General features: G+C 47.0%; 1 protein-coding gene across 1 annotated transcript in view; it reads left to right on the forward strand.

The window, feature by feature from the left end:
* The window catches only part of LOC115128644 (zinc finger protein 704), a 96928-nt gene extending 92173 nt beyond the window's left edge, over positions 1–4755 (forward strand). The window contains 5 exon segments of the mRNA XM_029658691.2: positions 206–303; positions 306–496; positions 746–898; positions 1096–1193; positions 1458–4755. Coding sequence (XP_029514551.2) covers positions 206–303; positions 306–496; positions 746–898; positions 1096–1193; positions 1458–1572 — 655 coding nt within the window. The 3' untranslated portion in view covers positions 1573–4755.
* Positions 4756–14944: the final 10189 nt, after the last annotated feature.

Genomic DNA, 14944 nt, shown 5'->3' on the forward strand with positions numbered 1-14944 from the left:
TCCATCTCAATGAGCTTGCTTTAGTTTCTCTGTCAATCACTTTATGAACATGATCAGATTCGGTAGTTCATAACCTGATATTAGTCATGGGACCAGCAAACTGCCCCAATCATCATTTCTCTGTAATGACAAGAGCAGGGCTCATCTAATCAAAGATAAATGCTGATATTAACATTCCTAGTTTTAACCCTTTCCTCTCCCACAGGCGTAACTGTGACTCTGACTGCAGTGACGGAGAGGAGGATTTCTACTACTCGGAGATCAAACTCAACACAGACTCAGTCGCTGACGGTCTGAGCAGCCTGTCCCCGTCTCCCCCTCCGTACTCTCCCCCATCTCTCCCCCCCATGACCACCACAGACGACCCCCTGCAGAGGGCAGCAACGGGACCAATGGGAACAAGGATAATCACAGCCACACCCACTCCAACAGCACGCCCCTCAGTCGCTCTGCCCCCAGCGCCCTCTACCTCATCCACGCAGAGCACGCTTACCAGGTGAGAAATGCACCCACAAAACTACTGGCCACACCTTCTGATCTCCAAAGTAGCGAAGTGCTTATAGTATTTGCAATTCAATTGAATTGATTGAGTGCTTGGCTGACGGTTGGTTAGTTCGATTGTTTGATTGGCGTATTGGTTGATAGGTCCATTGATTGATTGATTTGTTAATTGACTTAATTGACTGATGCTTCACACTGGTCTTTAAAGGTGTGACTGACTTGTGGCTGTCCCTCCCCTCCCCAGGCCACAGCTCCAGTCACCATCCCCTTCTCTGGCTCTGCTGCCCCAGGCTCTGCTGCCCCAGGCTCTGCTGCCTCCACCTCCTTCACCCCCAGCAGCAGCTCGACCTTCAGTATCTCCTGGCAGTCACCTCCTGTCACCTTCACTGGCACTGCTGTGAGTAGAAGAAACACACAAACGTGCACATACAGGGATTCACACACACGCACGCACGCACACACACACACACACACACACAGCCTCTCAAGCATACCAGTGGTTTTCTGTTGTTTTGTGCCTGTATTCAAATACATGTTCTCTGTCTATTTCTGTGTTCTGATGGCTCTGGTCCTGTTCTGTTTCTCTCTCTCCAGGCATCTCCCACCCACAGTCGGACACAGAGCTTTGGGGAGCAGCGGTCCCAGACAATAGCAGTCCTCTCCTCCCCTCCCAGAGCCACTGGCTCACTCAGGTACCAATGACCTTTACCAGCTGAACTTTTACTGATGACCTCTAAGCTTCGGGGATCCTGAAATCACAGGAAACCCACATTGAATCCATATTTAGAGATGGCAACCATGTCTTCCATAGGAATGAAGCAACTTACCAGAACCATGTTTTATGTTTTCCCCACTTGTATAAACTATACATCAATGATCAACATTTTGGATGTTTTCTCTCATTATAAACCAGGCAGTGTTAACAAACATATTTGACCATATTCTCATTTCTCCAGCCGTAAGTCCCGTGGTGAGGGTAAGAAGTGTCGTAAAGTGTACGGAATGGAGAACAGGGACATGTGGTGCACTGCCTGCCGATGGAAGAAAGCCTGCCAGAGATTTACCGACTGAACCAACCAAGTAACCGACCAACCGTGAGGGTTCCCCGTGGGAACCAGGGGTGTTGCTTTCTGTTCCCGTCCTACGCATGCGTTGTCACTCCAAAACCAACGTTGTCACACCCTTCTACAGTCCTGGTCCACTCCACCCCAACCATAACCCGACCCCTCCTGACCCACCCCATCAGGACCAAGGGGGTGTAGCCTCCTACTGTTCGGAGTATATCCCAAGCTAACTCCAGCTCCCTCCCAAGACTTCCAACCGGGGAACAAAAATAACCTCGGACCTAATTGTCAGGTCAGCCATGAAGGGACCAGAAAAGAGGCAAATTTTGTTCCAGAACGTCTCAGTATTTTTAAAAATTGAGAATGGGCTTTTTTTTGCTTTGAGAGAAGGTCAAAATAAAAAGAGAACAGGGAAAATCATTGTTTCCCATGTAGACTCCTTCTTTCCCCACTGGCCTGCTTCTTCTACTGGGTGCTCTGGATCTCTACAACCACAGGCCCCCCCCTCTCTTCCCCGTCCTCACCCCAGGGAATGTATCTTGTGTCTGGACTCGGCAGGGGGAAGAGGGAGGGGTGGATAGCACCCCCTAGTGGGGTTAAATGGATCAATGCAACAACAGCAAAAATACAAATACACATTCGGGGTGCAGAACAGACCAACCTTGCCAGCAGCAATGAGCCCTACACCCCAACACTGCATCACAACCGCAACACAGGACCACACAGTTTTCTATCTACATTTTATATATATATATCCAGTTGACTGAAGCTAAAAAGGGTCATTTTCTTTCAGGGAGTGTTGATCAAAAGAAAGGAAACATTTCAATATAGTTATTTACAGTGAGGGTTTTGGTCACATTTACTTGCAACCAAAAAGTTTATTTTGTATTTTTTTTTATGTGCCATTTTCCCTAATGTTGTTATTTCTCTGTATCTATTCTTCTTGGTGTATTGAAAGCACAAAAAGGACTGTTTTTGCTCACTAAGAACACAAAACATTACACCCCTCCCACACACTTTGGGGCAAAACAATCAACCGACTTAAAATGGGTCTGCAAATTCTCCTCTTCTTCCATCCGGAGTTAGTTCATATTGCTAACGGTTTGTTTACGGGCGCCAGACTTTACCAAAGCCCGTAGGTCCCCTACAAGATGGAGGGTATCCGCTCAATTTTTCCTTTCCTTTCCAATACCAAAAGTGAAGCAAGAACTTTTATTGTATGTGTGTGACGTGAATGAACACTTTTAAAGGCAGTATGTGGCAGTTCCTGTTGGGTCGGGGTGAACATCTCACTCTCTCTCACCCTACTCACTCTTGTGTTGACCTTTCAGGTCTGAGAGAATATTGGTGAAGTAAGCATGGTAACATCACCTGTACCATACTGTGACCGGTCCAGACCTCCTTGTTGGAAAATGGGAAGCTTTTTGGGAGATTTCTTTAACTCGGCACACTACACTCACTCCAGTTCGGCCAGCACATCACTCTATGGGCTTCATAAGTAGTAAAAAACTGTGTGATTGATGGGTGGCAGAGGCCGGTCCACTGGTGCAGCTACCTGGGTCCCCACCCACTCCACTTCCTCCTGATGAGACTGGCCACCTGGTTGGCTTGGACGCGGGAGGTTGACTCACTTTGAAAGGGACATTACTGTACGTGGTAGATTGTGAACTCTTCTGGAATCACTCTGTTGTCACCTAGCTAGTTCTCTCTGTCTGTTAGCTCAGACACTCTGGCTGTTCTAAGGCTGCGCACCGCAAGCCTTCTTCCAAAGTGTGGACTTGCACATTTCCGGTCATGGATTTAACAATGGTGTGAACTCTCTCCTGCCAGTTTTTTACACCAATCCTATGCTTTTAAATCCATGAATGGGAGTATGCACATTTCGGGACACACCCAGAAACTCTTATATGAAGGTCAATATAACAAGGTCAAAGAAGTACACACAAGAAAGAAGTCAACACACAGTCCAACACCAGCTATATAAACACTAGTAAACCCACTCTGTTCACAACCCAGCTTCCTCCGTACCTCCTCCGGGATTATATAGCCTTTATTTCTCCCAACCCTTTTCTATTTTTGTCTTTTTATCAGAATGTTTAAGTAGATGGAGCTCTGATTTGACTGTTTATTAAGTTAAATGTTATCCACTTTAAAAATCTATCCTCCACCCAGTGGACGAGTTCAGTATAACGCCAAGAAGGGTGACCATAGTTTAAGTGTTGCATCATTCATTCAAGTGTAGGCTAAACCAATGTTGTCGACATGGTATGGCCTCGGTCGCACATTCAAAGTCACTGTGCTTTTAAATCATGTCATTGGAGTTTCTGCAAGATTAAACTATATTTAGATCAGTGATGGGCACCTGGTGGCCCACTGCCCCCCTTCTGAAGGCCCTCGGATACATTTTTGGGGGAACTCAGTCGAGTCTCAACTTACTGTTGAGAGTTAGAATAGTAGAATACACCAGGTTCAATTTCTCTTGTTATTTCAGTCACTCAATTAGCCTATATCAGCTAAAATGTTTAGCGGCCAGTTATCTAGACTTGTTATCATGGTGGAATTACTGGCCGGGGGCCCCTCCAATGATTTTGTTAGTCAGTCTCACTCAGATATATCCTATTAAATCCTGCAAACATTTCTCTCCACCCTATGGCAAAATGTCTAGAATTGCAGGAAATTAGATGCAAAACAACACAGGACCACACAGTGGTCTTCTCTGGCCCCATGGCACATGTCTAGAATAGCACCAAACTCACATTAAAAAAAATCTCTCTCCTCTGTCAAGAATGTTTTGCTCGCGGTGTGGGGGTATGGATGTGTGTACGCAGACCCCCCACCATCATCATCATCGTTGCCCATCCCTGACCCAGATGATCTAAAACTGCCATTTTATTATGTCAACGGATTGTTGTTTAAAAAATACTCATGTTCACATGCTTACGGAGGAACCGATGGATCTGTCTGTTCTACTGCTAAAGGAACACTGTGGTTATTGTAACCCTGCAGCTCTTAGGAGAATACTGTCAGCTTGTTTTGTTACTGTAGGTGAACCCCACAACCTAATACCCAAATGCTCGCTCTCTCTCTCTCTGTCTCTCTCACACACACACACTATAACCCTCTATAATATCTATCTGCCAGTGTCATTTAGCAGTTGGAGAAAGACACCTGATTAAAAACATTTGTCTTATTTGCAATAGCATTCTCTTCAACCTTATAAAGTTGTCATACTCGCAATTAGCTTGATGTGTGTGTGTGCGCCTTTAGGCTAGTGGGTTTATCTCTAACTCCATGCCCCTTTAGGAATCTAGTTGTTTTATCTCTAACTCCATGCCCTGTTACTTACACTGCCCCCCCAGGAATCTATTGTTTTATCTCTAACTCCATGCCCTGTTACTTACACTGCCCCCTCCCAGGGAATCTATTGTTTTATCTCTAACTCCATGCCCTGTTACTTACACTGCCCCCCCCAGGGAATCTATTGTTTTATCTCTAACTCCATGCCCTGTTACTTACACTGCCCCCCAGGGAATCTATTGTTTTATCTCTAACTCCATGCCCTGTTACTTACACTGCCCCCCTCCCAGGGAATCTATTGTTTTATCTCTAACTCCATGCCCTGTTACTATTGTTTTACACATGCCCTGTTACTTACACCCCCTCCCAGGGAATCTATTGTTTTATCTCTAACTCCATGCCCTGTTACTTACACTGCCCCCCCCCAGGGAATCTATTGTTTTATCTCTAACTCCATGCCCTGTTACTTACACTGCCCAGGGAATCTATTGTTTTATCTCTAACCCATGGGAATCTATTGTTTTATCTCTAACTCCATGCCCTGTTACTTACACTGCCCCCCCCAGGGAATCTATTGTTTTATCTCTAACTCCATGCCCTGTTACTTACACTGCCCCCCCCCCCAGGGAATCTATTGTTTTATCTCTAACTCCATGCCCTGTTACTTACACTGCCCCCCCAGGGAATCTATTGTTTTATCTCTAACTCCATGCCCTGTTACTTACACTAACCCCCCCCCTCCCAGGGAATCTATTGTTTTATCTCTAACTCCATGCCCTGTTACTTACACTGCCCCCCCCACTATTGTTTTATCTCTAACTCCATGCCCCTCCCAGGGAATCTATTGTTTTATCTCTAACTCCATGCCCTGTTACTTACACTGCCCTCCCAGGGAATCTATTGTTTTATCTCTAACTCCATGCCCTGTACACTGCCCCCAGGGAATCTATTGTTTTATCTCTAACTCCATGCCCTGTTACTTCCTGCCCCCCAGGGAATCTATTGTTTTATCTCTAACTCCATGCCCTGTTACTTACACTGCCCCCACCCCCAGGGAATCTATTGTTTTATCTCTAACTCCATGCCCTGTTACTTACACTGCCCCCCCCAGGGAATCTATTGTTTTATCTCTAACTCCATGCCCTGTTACTTACACTGCCCCTCCCTCCCAGGGAATCTATTGTTTTATCTCTAACTCCATGCCCTGTTACTTACACTGCCCCCCCTCCCAGGGAATCTATTGTTTTATCTCTAACTCCATGCCCTGTTACTTACACTGCCCCTCCCAGGGAATCTATTGTTTTATCTCTAACTCCATGCCACTGCCCCCCTATTGTTTATCTCTAACTCCATGCCCTGTTACTTACCCCCCCCAGGGAATCTATTGTTTTATCTCTAACTCCATGCCCTGTTACTTACACTGTTTATCTCTAACTCCATGCCCCTTACACTGCCCCCCAGGAATCTATTGTTTTATCTCTAACTCCATGCCCTGTTACTTACACTGCCCCCCCCCAGGGAATCTATTGTTTTATCTCTAACTCCATGCCCTGTTACTTACACTGCCCTGTTACTTACCCCCCCAGGGAATCTATTGTTTTATCTCTAACTCCATGCCCTGTTACTTACACTGCCTCCCCCCCCCCCCCAGGGAATCTATTGTTTTATCTCTAACTCCATGCCCTGTTACTTACACTGCCTCCCCCCAGGGAATCTATTGTTTTATCTCTAACTCCATGCCCTGTTACTTACACTGCCCCCCCCAGGGAATCTATTGTTTTATCTCTAACTCCATGCCCTGTTATTGTTTTACACTAACTCCATGCCCCCCCCCAGGGAATCTATTGTTTTATCTCTAACTCCATGCCCTGTTACTTACACTGTGGTGCTTTTTAAAATTGTGTTGAATAAGCGGTATCTCTGTTATAAGAAATAGCATTCTAGATTCTATTTCTATGTTCCCGTTGTTGTGTGGAGATTGTGTCAGCCTCTACAGGGCTGAGGCTGAGTTACTTAGTGGTGCTGTGCACTCGGGTAGCAGGGAATGCAGGGGGGTGCAACCTTTTGTCCAATGCGATTTCACAATAATGTCCTATGGCCTCTGTTACACTGTAGTAGAACATGACAATAAAACACCTGCGTCGAGGCAAATCTCTCAGCAGAGAACTTGGTGTGTCGCCACCAACACTGTGGTTTTTCCTCTCGCATTATATTATGTACCGTCGCATATCAGCGTGTTGTAGCTTATTTCAGTAGATATCAACCGACCAGATTCCAATTCTACCAGATATAGTGCTGAACATAGTGGAAATGCAAGCTAAAATGTTGTTCACGTGTAATAGATAATGATGTTTTTGAAATACATCATATAGCTACAGTGTTATTGAGTTCAGACTGGTTTAAACCCAGTTCTTGTATGAACGGTCCATCCACCCGATAAGCCTACATTACGTTGCCTTTCTGAAACGTATAGTTTTCAGCTAGTTGTGGTAACTGTGTTTAACTGTCATGCAACTGAAGAAACTGGGATATAATGTATGGTACACTGGATTTCCCTAAAGGCCTCAGGTTCAATGATATCATCCGTCATTTACATCAGTCAGTAGAACGGAACAGAAGGGAGCTGAATGGATGGAATCTGAGGGAGCAGTCATAGTAGAAGGATTTGTTTGCTTCATTCAGTCGGCCCTGGGAAATGGTTTCTCACTATGAACACGTGTTAGAGAAGCCAGGTGTGTTCAGCAGGACGCAATGTTTTGGAACGTTCAGATAGCAATATGTTATGTTGAAGAAATATGCCTCTGACATGTAGTTGAATAAGGAAGCACATTGGATCTATTCATGGCATTTCTATCTGCAACATTAGAAAACATGAGGCAACTGAACATGGCCTGTAGGAGTTCCCTGTAGTGGCTAAGTGGGTGACATGAATACATATTAGGAACATGGGGGTGTGGAGTGCACCAGTGGTGTGTAGATCATAAAGGGCTTTTGTTCTCTTGTGTTTATACACTGCTGCTCCTGCCGTTAAGGGGTTGGGCTCCCTGTTGATTTAAAACTGGTTCAAACAAGGCAGCAGCATTCAAATGATGGAAGCGTGACATCAAGCTAGCAGAGTTATGACGAGGAGGATCCCCAACATGGCAAACCAACATGTACCCGGATACATACAGGGTACCCGGATACACACAGGGTACCCGGATACATACAGGGTACCCGGATACATACAGGGTACCCGGATACATACAGGGTACCCGGATACACACAGGGTACCCGGATACACACAGGGTACCCGGATACACACAGGGTACCCGGATACACACAGGGTACCCGGATACACACAGGGTACCCGGATACACACAGGGTACCGGATACACACAGGGTACCCGGATACACACAGGGTACCCGGATACACACAGGGTACCCGGATACATACATAGATACATACATACAGTACATTGTCTCTCACTACCAGCGGTCTCCTCTCCATGCTGAGGGCAGTGTGATGGATTCTGAGGATATGGGCTGAGATTAGTTACAGTTCAAGTTTTGTAACAAAGTCTAAAGTTAGGTATGTACATAGTTTAGATAAGCTAAGTGGTCTTTACAATGTCCATATGTTCATTAATATTCCAGCCGTACCCAGTTAGCCCTATCCTGGATCTGACCTTCAAACCACTTCTTTTGATTAGCCAGGTAGTTAGTGCTAGCGCCTGGCAGGGGTCTTCCCTCTGGCCTTCTAGGGCTTTTGTATCTGCCCCTAGCTTCGTCCCTCTCTCCTCCCTCCCTAGCGCCGCCACTCTCTCCTCTCTCCCTAGCTCCGTCCCTCTCTCCCTAACTCCGTCCCTCTCTCCCTAACTCCGTCCCTCTCTCCTCTCTCCCTAGCTCCGTCCCTCTCTCTTCCCTCCCTTACTCCGTCCCTCCGTAGCTCTGTCCCTCTCTCCTCCCTCCCTAGCTCCGTCACTCTCTCCTCTGTCCCTAGCTCCGTCCCTCTCTCTTCCCTCCCTAGCTTCGTCACTCTCCTCTCTCCCGAGCTCCGTCCCCCTCTCCTCCCTCCCTAGCTCCGTCACTCTCCTCTCTCCCGAGCTCCGTCTCCCTCTCCTCCCTCTCTAGCTCCGTCACTCTCCTCCCTCCCTAGCTCCGTCACTCTCCTCTCTCCCGAGCTCCGTCCCTCTCCTCTCTCCCGAGCTCCGTCCCTCTGTCACTAGCTCTGTCCCTCTCTCCCTAGCTCTGTCACTCCCTCCTCGCTCCATCCCTCTGTCCCTAGCTCTGTCACTCCCTCCTCGCTCCATCCCTCTGTCCCTAGCTCTGTCACTCCCTCCTCGCTCCATCCCTCTGTCTCTAGCTCTGTCACTCCCTCCTCGCTCCATCCCTCTGTCCCTAGGTCTGTCACTCCCTTCTCGCTCCATCCCTCTGTCCCTAGCTCGGTCACTCCCTCCTCGCTCCATCCCTCTGTCTCTAGCTCTGTCCCTCTCTTCTCTGACACTGGATTCATTGTGCTCCTCAGAGGTATTGCTCAACAATAAGCCAATGGCAGGTGGGCTAGGCTGGGCTGAACAGAGACCCACTGCACTGGCACAATACTGTGTGTATGTGTCTTGGTTAAATGGACCGCAAAGCAATGAAGAGGAGATTTATTGGCCACACACACAGCACGACTTTAAAGTAAAGGAAATCATAAAAAAATTGCTGATGTATTTTTCATAAATGACACAAGATGATCACCTGTAACAAACAAGTACAAAGGTTATTTAAGAGAGTAGGTTGCTAGTTATCAGAATAGTCATGGGAATATGGCTTGTATTGTACAAGCACAACCAGAAGGTCAATAACAACACATTCTAACAGGACTTCCAACAACAAACCATGAGAGCAGGTTATGTCTGTCTGGTCACTCCCACTGTGTTAGTGGGGTTGGACAGTATTGTTGTGTTCTGGGGTTTGGGGAGTGAGGGCTGTCCCTCTGACTGCTTTCAGGAATGTTAAGTCATGTGAAATAGAGGATGTTTTTTTATGGGAACCTGGAGTGTGACTGTGCCTTGATGAGTTTGAGTTGGATTTTGACTCTGGGTGTGTAGAGACACAGCTATGATGGAATGTCTCCAGCCTCCTCTTGTCTGGGGATCTTTATTCCATCTTCATTCAAATGATGAAAATGTACTATTAAGTTCAGGGGCCACTTTTGGCCCCCATGAGAGTGCAAGGCTAGAATGACTGCCTCCTTTCTCTTTCATGCGGTGGTTCGAAAGAGGGAGGACATTTGTTGTTTAGGGCAAGGAAGGATCTTTGGATCTTCAGATGCTTTTTATAAACTGTTTTTCTGTACTTTTCTGTCTGTGTGGTCCTTTCTTTCTGTATTTGCCCTTGAATAAGGGCTTGTAGTTTGAAGATTGAGATTGAAGAATTACAATCATGATGGAAAAGGCTTTTATTCTTTAATGGAAATGTTTGGGGAATCAGGGACGCTTCTTTTAAATGTGTTGAATCAGTAAGATGACCCATTCAGAGACTCAACAACACTACTGCTGCACCACGGGTGTGCAGGTCTTCATTGTATTGTTGGCTCTCTTCCTAATGCTCACACCACACCATTCCTCTGTGACCTGCAATCAACTAAAAGTTGGCAGCAGCCACAGTGCAATAGCTGACCACTTCTTCAGAATCCGCAGGAGGCAGCATTTTGATCAGACCAACTAATGTGACCCAAAATACGCACCTCAACCCCGCAACTTCCAAACTAGGAGCATTTATTAGTGGGAGGAGCTTTGTCTAACGTTCTATTCGGTGCACAAATACCTGTTTTCTTCCCAGAAAAGGGGAGACCAAATGGAGACGGAGCATCTTCTTTGTAAATGGATCATCTCACTGCCCTGTCCTTGACCTACTACAACCATGTTAACCTCAACCAATTTAATGACTGGATTTTTACACTTTTTCAATAGGTCTATATACTCTATGATGATCTAACTGTATTTTGTAATACTGCATGTGCATGCAAAGCTTCTGAGAAATGACTTTATCAATGTGTATATTGTTGTGTTGTCCTTGTAGTGGGCAGGCAGGTTGCCATTACCATGGAGGGAGAGTAACCGCTTCAAAAGTCCTCCAAATATTGGCAGTAGTGCTAGTGTTCTCCTGCCACTGTCCCAGTTAACCCTCTTCCTGCTATTCTCTGGTCTGTTCCACTGACCTCATGGCACCATATTCTCTGGTCTGTTCCACTGACCTCATGGCACTCTATTCCCTACAGTGCACTACTACGTTACATATGTAGTTCAATAGTATCTAGCTCTATGGGCCTCTCTCCCCTGTCTCTCTGTCTCTCTCTGTGTGTGTGTGTCGCTATATTAGTCTGTCTCTCTGTATGTGGTTACTCCTGAGAGTCTAGTGGTTTGATGTGATTGACAGGTCAGCTTAATAGAAGTAGTGTGCTAAATATTACAGCTGACCATGCCAACTAGACGGTTCTGTGGATCCTCTCTTTCTCGCTCTGGCCCCCTCCCTCTCTCTCTGGCCCCATCCCTCTCTCTTTCTGGCCCCATCCCTCTCTCTCTCTGGCCCCATCCCTCTCTCTCTCTGGCCCCATCCCTCTCTCTCTGGCCCCCTCCCTCTCTCTCTGGCCCCCTCCCTCTCTCTCTGGCCCCCTCCCCTCTCTCTGGCCCCCTCCCTCTCTCTCTGGCCCCTCCCTGTCACTCTGGCCCCATCCCTGTCACTCTGGCCCCATCCCTCTCTCTCTGGCCCCATCCCTGTCACTCTGGCCCCATCCCTCTCTCTCTGGCCCCATCCCTCTCACTCTGGCCCCATCCCTCTCTCTCTGGCCCCATCCCTCTCTCTCTGGCCCCATCCCTCTGTCTCCCTCACTCTCATTCCGGCCCCATCCCTCTCTCTCTGGCCCCATCCCCCTCTCTCCGTCTCCCCTCTCTCTCTCTGGCCCCATACCACTCTCTCCGTCTCCCCCTCTCTCTCAGTCTCCTCCCTCTCTCTCTGGCCCCATCCCTCTCTCTCTCTGGCCCCCTCCCTCTCTCTCTCTGGCCCCATCCCTCTCTCTCTCTGGCCCCCTCCCCTCTCTCTCTGGCCCCCTCCCCTCTCTCTCTGGCCCCCTCTCTCTCTGGCCCCCTCCCTCTCTCTCTGGCCCTCTCGGTCTCCCTCCCCTTCTCTATCCCCATCCCTCTCTCTGTCTCCCTCCCCTCTCTCTGTCTCCCTCCCCCTCTCTCCCAGTCTCCCTCCCCCTCTCTCCCAGTCTCCCTCCCCCTCTCTCCCAGTCTCCTCCCCTCTCTCCCAGTCTCCCTCCCCCTCTCTCTGGCTCCCTCCCTCTCTCTCTGGCCCCATCCTAACTAACCATAGCGGCATGTGTACATAGTCAATCATCTTTTATAGCCGAATGGCTCCAGTAAAACCAATATGGATATTGTAGAAAAGGGCAGGTTGATGCTGATACTTAAGCATTGCTGGCACACATCCAGGATGTGTAAAATAGGCCATTCTGCTAGAATGCTTTTTCTACGAGGACATAACCACCTGGCCTGCATGACACACATACTGTATATCTCTGCAACAACCGGCTCTCTGCCCGCTCTAGACCCAATTAGTGCTTTTTGATATATTTGTGAAAGCTTTGCATGTAAATATGTTATTTGGTAGGAAGGGGGTTGCTTTACACTGCAGTGACCAGGTTGTACAGTATTGGAAAAATATACTTTATCAGTGACCCACCTGAATGAATATGGTTCTATTAGTTAAAGTATACTATGTAGAGCAGACACGGGTCAAATATATTATGTCAGATGCCTTTAAAAGGATGTTTTTGAGCTGTGCTGAACACATGAAACCAATGGAATAGTCCCAAAAGTGCAAACTCCAAGCTAATTCAAGTGGGTCTAGGGAATAGGGAGAGATACGTATTGGACCCAGGTCTGTGTGTCGAGGGAAAGTCCGGATGCGTCCTAAACCCGTGCCACTGACTGGTTGAAGTCTGAATCTGAGGCTGTAGAGGGGCCCACTGCCCGGCAATCAGCGGCAGCTACCAAAGCTCCCAACCAGAGACTCATGTCGTCATAAAGGGATGGATCCCATGACAACCACAGTACATACAGTAATGTATAATAATGTAGGTTACATGGTGGTGTCAGGAGAATATTTAGTCATGTTGGGATATGGGATTCCATTCCTCTGTAGGGCCGTCTACATCTCACACACAGTCAACTCCACACAGGACTACTCGGACTCACACAGGCCTCTGACATGACACCACCAAACTCCCATCATTATAGCGATGTGCTACATATATCGTCTTGTATCCTCGGGGTTAGAGAGTTGGGCCAGTAAACGAACGGATGTTGCCCTTGAACAAGGCACTTAACCCTGTTTGCTCCAGGGGTGCTGTACTACAATGACTGGCCCTGTTAAACAACGCAAATGTATTTTATTTATATATATCTTTATATTATCCAGATCACATTACGCTACAGTATGTGTGAGTAACAGAGAGGCTGTGGTGTGAATTACTCCAGTCATGTCCGCAGCTAGCTAGACATATGACCTATGCTGCTCTCTGTCTTTCCACGACGGGGGCCATGAGTTCTGTGAACCACTGCCCAGAGAGTGAGTTCTGTGAACCACTGCCCAGAGAGTGAGTTCTGTGAACCACTGCCCAGAGAGTGAGTTCTGTGAACCACTGCCCAGAGTGAGTTCTGTGAACCACTGCCCAGGGTGTAATGTGTTGTTTCTATCAGCAGCCTTCACTGTGTCTATCTGAGGCTACAGGGACCTATTAAAACATGTCAGACCCATAAATATGACCATATCCAAGTCCTGCATTCTCATATCACATCTCATATTGACATAGTTATATACCTTAATCCATCCCTGTTGCTCTGCATGCCGGGCCTCAGACAACAACCCTGGTATGATAAATACAGGCAGTCAGAACTAATCAAACAACAATCCTTCTGTTATCCTAATGATATAGCAGGGCTCAAGGGAAGGCATGGAGGCGTTTAGTCTGTTAAACCTATGGATCAGCCTTGTGGTGGCAGATGTATTTTACATCTAGCTTAAGCTATAGGCTTTAGGGTGTGTGTGTGTGTGCACACATTCATGTTTGTGTGGCTACAGCTCCTTGTGGTGGTGGTGCTTATCTGGGCTCCTCACGAGCTGAGGGCTCATCTGCTGGTCTCTGAGGAGAGGAGCTGCTGGCTGACTGCATATGTTTAAGGCACTGGAGCAGGAAGACCGACTACAGTAGAATAGAGGAGCATCGAGGAGAGGAGGCTGGATTTGGCTTCGGTGTCAGTGAGAGCCACAAGGGAAGGAGAGTGTAGTGTGTTTGTGTGTCGACTAACTCACAGTATAAGGTGACACAGGGGGGAGGCTGTGGTGACATCAGATAGTTGTTGTATCAATCTCCATAAGTCCCCATATTCTCATGTTTTCATCATGTAATCTCCATTTGTGTCTTGACCACAAATATCCACGTTTCAATGTTAGAATTTTAGGGCTCTGCACATTGACACCATTAAACCAGTGTCACTCTCCACAAGCACCCATGTTTGAATGTTGGATGAACGTTACGACGAAACATTTAGCCTGAGACACCGTGTAGGCTACATACAGAGATTTGATTTTGCACCACAATCCTATGGCTGTAGCTAAGACAATATAATAGACAGTGGGAGAGTTGACAGTGTACGAAATGCTGTTATTGCAATCCATCAAAGAAATCACTTGCAATATGTGTGTTTAGACTATGTATGTCTTAAATTGTATCCTGCTGCACCAATGATGTTTAACTTCCATTTTTATTACACTATTGTCCATTGAAGCTAAACATAAATGTAATGTTGATTATCTTCTCTCTCTGGGAGAATCAACACATGCTGACTGTTAACTCTTCACTGACTGACTGTATATACTGCAGTATTTTTACTCGAGCTGTGTGTTATAAACTGCCATTGTAATGATTGTGATGGTCCTGACCATGTAGTGGTGCTCGTCCATTCAGCTGTTGTCGTCGTCGTTTCCTCGGTGTAAGAACTCTCCAGGGTTGTGTTCATTGGGTACTAAACGGACTGAAAAAAAAAGGA

This window comes from Oncorhynchus nerka, linkage group LG4 (assembly GCF_034236695.1).
Source record: "Oncorhynchus nerka isolate Pitt River linkage group LG4, Oner_Uvic_2.0, whole genome shotgun sequence".
Classification (NCBI taxonomy): domain Eukaryota; kingdom Metazoa; phylum Chordata; class Actinopteri; order Salmoniformes; family Salmonidae; genus Oncorhynchus; species Oncorhynchus nerka.